General features: G+C 29.8%; 1 protein-coding gene across 1 annotated transcript; it reads left to right on the forward strand.

Annotated features, from left to right (window-relative positions):
• The first annotated feature begins 2,340 nt into the window (after positions 1-2,340).
• Positions 2,341-3,709, forward strand: LOC119690213 (WD repeat-containing protein 82-like). The gene is made up of 2 exons (XM_038105226.1): positions 2,341-2,418; positions 2,583-3,709. The coding sequence occupies exons 1-2, from the start codon at positions 2,390-2,392 to the stop codon at positions 3,547-3,549; spliced, it is 996 nt and encodes a 331-aa protein (XP_037961154.1). The 5' UTR covers positions 2,341-2,389; the 3' UTR covers positions 3,550-3,709.
• The last annotated feature ends 3,757 nt before the right edge of the window (positions 3,710-7,466 follow it).

The following is a 7,466-nucleotide window of genomic DNA, read 5'->3' on the forward strand; positions in this document are numbered from 1 at the left end:
GAGTGAAAAGGACAACAATATTACATAATTCATAGAAGGGACAATATAAATTGTCTCTACACTTGTTTAGGTATTATTTGGCTTTGTGTTTATTATTCGGGCGCCATTTAAAATATAGTACAAATATAGAATAAAGGAAAGAGTGAAAAAGACAACAACATAATATAATTCACGAAAGGAATAATATTAATTATTTAATGTGTTTTTCATAAATAATAAACAATTTTATTTTTATATATTATTTAATGCAAGTCTATGTTGACGAATTTTACAGTAAAAAAAACAATAAGAAAAACCTGATATTAGATTATACAGGACAGAAAAATAAATACAAACTACAAAATACACTGGATCATAAAAAAGTATTTCATTGCAACAGTTCTTCCGTAGGTTATTTCAATTTTTTTTCGCTATTTTCCGATCTAAATTTATACCTTCAGTCTCTGTGCGTAAAGATTTTTTTTTCTCCTCACGTTTCGTCTCTTTTAGCCATATTTGGTATTCACGCTTTTCCAGCAACTCATATTTTCTATGGCGTTTTATATATATTTCATCCCTTATGTCCTCAAGCATATTTTCGTCGTCACTCTTAGCAGAAGATGAATCAGAGTCAGAGGTGATTTCTCTCCATGATCGGCCAAATCCTTCAGTACTTTTACTAGCAAATGAAGTGGAACTGCTAGCTTCACAGCGTATTGCTGCACTGCAGTCTTGGTCCTCAACAACAGTTTTTTTTTCTTTATTCTTTTTAGGCATTCTAATACGTTGGAAAATTAATTAATTGCTATAAGAATCAATTAAATAATAATACGAAGTGATTTTAATGCTTGTGTTATGGATTTTAAATCAAACACCAAACAGAAGACGACCGCCAAAGCCGAACGTAAAAACCGATGGTAAGAAATTTTTTCAAGTTTGACGTTTGATGACTTTTTGAAGTTTTCATTGAAATGAAACTCTGGTAATGGGAAAATTGAAAATAGAACCAGGATTGTTCAATATTGCGTATACGCACTTTTTTCAAAATTATGAAAGTTTTGATACTTAGATTGTGTAAATATCGTCTTATATTATTAAATATAAAAAAAATTGGAGTAGTAAATCTATGATTTTCAATTCGGTAAGGCTGAAAAACAAAGATTGTGCAAAAGTCGTACAACCTTCGCGTTCCACGAACTACTAGTAGTAAATCTCAAGTAAAACACAAATAAAACACAAACTGAGAGCGTAACACAAATAAAGTGCCAAATTATGCTCTTTACTCAGATTTTCATGAAACAGCTTTGTTTTAAGTTTGGTGAAAACACCAGTTCCGCGCAAATAAACAATACAAAAATTTAAATTCAAACCAAAACAGCTGATTCACATATCAACACAAATTTTACTTAAAGTAAAATGCACGAGTAAAGTCTGCGTACCATTCTCAAATTTCGACAGGAATGTTACGCTCTCTCAGATGCTCTCATTTACTCTGAAATTTGCTGATGGAACGCACTTGTGTACACACAGTGTTACTCAAAGTTACTACGAGTAGTTCGTGAAAGAGACCTAATATTTGAAAGGATAAAAAGTTTATCAATTTATTTGTAGTAAATGCACTACGAGTTCGAAATTTGTATCTCATATAATGAAAATTGCTTAACGACACTTTGAAACCTCTTTTTTATAGCATTAATTCGTTGTTACCGGGGATCTAAAAGTATGGGTTGTAAAATTGAGCATACCAATCTGTGGCGAACACATTAACCAGCGCAACGCCATCTGGCGTGAATGTAAAAACCAAAGGACAAACAGCAACTAACTTAATGGTCCAGCGTCTATAAGTATTTAGCGCGTTTTCTCAGAAGACAGGGCAAAAATCACATAATTACGTGTAAAGCAATAAATGCTAGTTAAATAATAATTAGTTACAACACATATTTAAAAGTGCTTTATTTAATAATAAAGTGGTGATACAGAAGTACCACAAATTCCAAACTAACCTAACATTATTGAAAAATCAACAACAAAAAAAAAAATTTGATTTCGTACAGTGTTATCTTATAACATCCCTGTTGCAAAAAGTTTGGTTATTGCACATATTAGGAAAAATAATAATATTATATAAACATAATTAATTTAGATAATGAAGTACCTTAACATTTAGAATGTGAGTAAATTATTTGTGCATATGTGTACATATTGCTTAATGTAAATCAAAATTTGCTACTCCTTCTTGAAATATATTGACAACATATATAAACGCACATGGCAACACTGTAACCTTAAATCAAAAAATAAAGCAAGGATTTTAAATTCTGAAAAGTTCTGTCATTCAAAATAGCTTTTTTTGTCCAAGATATATCTTTTGATATCTGCTGCTAACGTTTATCTGAAGAAATCAAGTCAAATGTATAACAATCATTTTAATTATCTGAGGTGAATATATGTTACTGATTATTTAAAATAATATATTAGAAAAATTTAATGGATAATTAGTATTTTTTAAATGATAAATCTAGTGCGTATATTTTTCCTATACTTTTCTATACTTAAAGTCTTAAGAAATGTCCGTGGTTTTTAGAAACTTTTTTCTTTTTTAGCGGATATAATCAGTTTTATATAAGAAAATGCCTTTATACGGATGACGTCATAAAAAGATTCAAAAAGGCTAGAGAATTTACTGTCAACAAAGCCATGATCACATGCATTTCTTTTTCGGTTAATGGACAGTTAATGGTGACAAGTTCACTAGATGATCAAATATGTGTTTATGACTGTAATACTGGTTTACTTAAGAGAGCGATACATATAGATAATTATGGTGCAGACATTCTACGCCCCACCTCATTTTGGGAGATATTTTTCAGCTCAACTAAATTGAATGATGACCTCCGGCTTTTGGATGTGAATGAAAACAAATACATACGGTTTTTTAAGGGACATGAGAAAAGAGTTACCTCTCTCGCTATCTGTCCATACTCGCGCCGATGTTTGTCCACATCCCTAGATAGAACTGCTGCATTATGGGACACGCGAGTTTTAAACAAGGTCGGAATGATCAATCATAACAGCGATAACTCTGTCGTAGCATTTGACCCATCTAGTTTAAACTTTGCGTTAGGTGTGAATGGTTCATTATTAAAGTTATATGATTGTCGGAATGTAATGAATGGACCAATAAAAACCTTTAAATATGCAAATGTTGAAGATTGGAGTCAAATCGAATTTTCATCTGATGGAAATTTTTGTTTAATAAGTACAAATAATGATGTAATACGACTTATTGATGCCAAACTTGGCGATCCAGTTCAAGTATTTTCTGGATTTGCAAATACCGTGAAAATACCATTGAGAGCTAGCATAAGTCCGGATTCAAAATATGTATTATCCGGTAGTACTGATTGCCTAGTACACATTTGGAACCTAAATACAGGTCAGAAGGTCAAAACAGTCGTTGGTGATAAGTTTGGACCAGTACAATGTGTTGCTTTCCATCCAAAGAGCATGTTATTTGCCACTGCATCATACAAGAATACGTCTTTTTGGAGACCAGACATTTTTGAATAAGTGCAAACACAATATCTGTCTTCAACCATTGCAACCAAAAAAACTTCTTATTATTACTTAAAAATTTACTTTTAATATTACATCCTACATTATAGTTCCCAGTTATCAAATTATAAGACTGAAATTCAACAAAACCAAATCTTCTGAAGAAACGTACTATTTTGAGTGATTACAATTTTAATATTCATTGTTATTCGTTTTAATCAGAATAAAAAATTCATTGCTAAAAACATATAAAAATAGCAATCAATTATTATGTGATATTTCATCTAATGTTATTAATTAAGGACACTTAGATTTTAAGAAAAATATAATAAAACATCATAAAAACTATTTAGAACCTTTTATTATATTTTTTATGATCATTGGTATTAGCATATAACGAAAACTATTCTAAACAGTTTACATGAAAGTCGTCTTCATCTTTATAACTGCATTTCCAAAAAGATATTACAAAAATTATTATATATAGCATATCAAGGGTTACGATTGTCTTCAGAGGTATTTCTGTTCAATATGGAATGAATTATATGAACAATTTTGAGAGTAGTTTGTTATGTGATGTTCAGTATTTGTTGATCTTAAACAATTTTACGTTGTTATATATGCAATTGAATACATCTCTATCTTCTATTCTCTTTCTTCAGTAATTGGGAAAACAAATACATACATATACTGACTTTAAGCACTGCATACTAGGTTATTTTACCACGGAAATACTTGAACTAATCTGACCGTAACAATTAACGTTTGATAAACCCCTGAGATATGTTTTGAGGAACGGTTTTGAAAATTTCATTTTAATTTAGTAGGTATAAAATGTTAATATATTATATTGCTTCATATCTCTTTATTCAATTTCACTTATTGCAATAATCATTCAATTTATGGGTACTAGGTTATGTTAGGCCCACTTAAGTAAAGCTGAACCAAACCAAAAGAGTTCGTCTGCCTAAACTTGTTTGACAATATTCAGACATTTTTTGTTTGATTGCCAGTTTAACTTCTGGTAGTGAGACACCAATATGTGAGTAGGGCGATTCCTTACTAATGTCAGAGAGTGAATTGTTTGCCTTGGTAAGTTCGTCTGCTCTACAGTTACTCGAGATATCCCTGTGCTCTGTATGAATCCTATCTTTCTAGTGATTCCCTGAAAACTCTTTGCGGAGGTATATTTAGCAATACATATTACGTTTTCATATTACGCGATTTCAATCCCCCATATTACAAAGGTATTCCCAAATATAGCACGGGTATTTGTACAGTTCATAATTAGCTTCGCATACCTTTACATGTGTGTATACGGATTATACGGGAACAGTCGGGAGAAAGAGCTGGAGCAGTAGAAAAAAAGTTAGTGAAATGATCACATGGATGGTATATCATACAATTTTGTATAACAAAAAATAGATTTACTGGCATTGTGATTTCAGGAATTTTTTTATATAATTAAATTAAAATTACTAAAGTTATGCAGTATAAATTATAAATAAACACTGAAAAAAATCAAAAAATTTTATTAAAATCTAAATATTAAATCTGCAACAAACTTTAAGTGAAAAAAAAACTTTCCAAAAAATTAAATCAGCAAACTTTGTAAAAAGTTTATATAAAAAAAGACTTGTTTTGAACTAAACACCAAATAAAAATTAATTTATAATTAATCAGAATAGAGCAACGCCTTAAAAAAAATCATCTGAGAATCTGGATTCTGTGTTTTCATGAGGCATCCTATAAACTAAAAAAATTCCAAGTAAAATACTGTACAAAACTTATGAAAGAACTGTATATTATCTCGAAGCGCCAAACCCTGCATAAAAAAATTCTTTCTCAGAACACGTCCTCAAAATTTTCATTTTTTATATTTTATTTAGGCTCAGTTTTAAATTTTACTGAGAAATAAAAATTTTCAGGAACTCATGGTTTTTTAAAATTTTTTAATATTTTTTTTCTCCCGTAAAACTCTTCACGTACATGCGTACTATATTTCCATGGAATGAATTTTCAAAGAATATAGAAAAAAAATATTCCTATATAATATTTTTGATTTCGATTAGAAATAAAATTCTACATAAAACCCAAAAGTTTCACAACAATATTGTTCTTAAAAGTACTTTTAAAAATTAATTTATGCTTAACACGTTTTTTCAGTAAAAAAAAGGAACATGTGATACAAATTTTTCTTTTTTAGTTTTGATTCAAATTAACCAATAAATTCTACTTAAAAAATAAATAATTCCAGTGTGATATTCCTTTTAGAAGTAATTGAAAAAAATTAATATATCAGGCGTCCTTCACGTTACTCATACGCACCTCAACACCATTAAAACAATTTTCCAAAATGGTATCCTTTCGTCAAGAGCTGGTAGACACGTATTGTAGGAGATATCACTGTGTAGGCCAAGTCTAGATGTTCATAGATAGACATATTAATAGGAAATATATATGTTTACCAAGATGACTGGAGTCTTCCTCATTGTGATACAAGTATTTTCACAAACAAAATATATCACTTTACAGTTCTTATGAAAAGGGTATAATTAGAACTGTTGACTCGAAACAACATATTACTTTCAAAACCTTTAAATGGATATTCTTTTGCATACTTTTCGCAAATAGTAAATCTTTCTTGGGTTAAGCCAGAAAATACTTAAAGGTTTTCTAATTTACGAATTGAATAATAATAACTCAAGATAATACTTTTATTCCGAAAGTTAAATTTGAAAAGAGTTCCTATGGTAATTATAAATATGACATATACTCTGCAATATTTTTCGATGTTATTTTGAGTTATTGACTTTTTTAAAACTGAAGAAATTAACATTAAATTTAATTCACTCTTTAGACTTTATTATTTTTATTATTATTGTTATAAAAGACAAAAGTGAACTGTTACCTAAAATACTTCTTATGTTCTCCCTGCTCCTGAAATATATTAACAGTTGGTGTGGCTCTCGTGATAGCCTGCTACGTGCAATCATTAAGAAAACTCGAATACCGTTTTTCGTATAAACCACACAACTATAAAATTACCGGGAATAATTGGTTCCATAACCATGTTGATGATTAAAGTTTGTCATTTATATTCAAAGCGAAAGTTAAAATTGTATCTTTGAACTTGAATCCACATATCAGATATGCTGACGAACTCTGTTTTTATCTTTGCAATCTAAGAAAAACTGAAGATATCAATGATAATCTGGCTATATGCAATATTCTTGGTGAAATTATAACTTACCATTATATGCCTTCTCGAACAGCATATATATATTGTTTTTGAATACTTAATGTCCCATAAAACGGTTCGAATTTTTTGAACGAAGTGAGTATATCCAACTTCACAGCCCTGTTAAATGTATTAAATATAAGATTCTTGCGATCACATCTTACTCGAATTTGGTGGTCCTGGATTGGAGAGATTTTGTAACTACCTAGCTATTTCTTATTGAGTTTTTAGAAATTTGTAGATCAGATTTCAATGACATGCCTACTTAAAAAGTGTGGGATAAATTTTTATTGCAGTCCCAATATTAAGTTTGTGTCCTAGAATATTGGAATCACTTTTTAGTATTCGAGTTTTGATTAATTAGTGAGCCTATGGAGATAACTTTATAAGTGATAACAGGCTTTGTCATGGTTTAATATAACGAAAAGTTTAGGCTTGAGATAATTTTCCAGGTTTTGTCGTAGAAACGTTGAGAGACTATTATACATTTTATTGCTTTGTTGATCGTCTTCTTTAGAAGTTTGTTCCATTCGAGTTTTTTATCAAATGCAAGTCTGAAGAAATCTCAATTAGTTGGTTAGTGAAAAGATCTTTTATTCAAAATTGTATATGTAGGCATGGTTTTCACTGAATTTCAAGCATTTTTTTCGTTTTACCACTTTATTGTTGGCATATATTCCAATCACATAAT

Source organism: Teleopsis dalmanni, chromosome X, assembly GCF_002237135.1.
Source record: "Teleopsis dalmanni isolate 2A chromosome X, ASM223713v2, whole genome shotgun sequence".
Taxonomy (NCBI): domain Eukaryota; kingdom Metazoa; phylum Arthropoda; class Insecta; order Diptera; family Diopsidae; genus Teleopsis; species Teleopsis dalmanni.

Excerpts from the sequence above, each read along its gene's own strand:
- LOC119690213 (XM_038105226.1), top strand. The coding sequence starts at position 2,390 with ATGTATAACAATCATTTTAATTATCTGAG. Across the intron at positions 2,419-2,582 it reads AATCATTTTAATTATCTGAG|CGGATATAATCAGTTTTATA; the intron begins GTGAATATATGT and ends TTTCTTTTTTAG.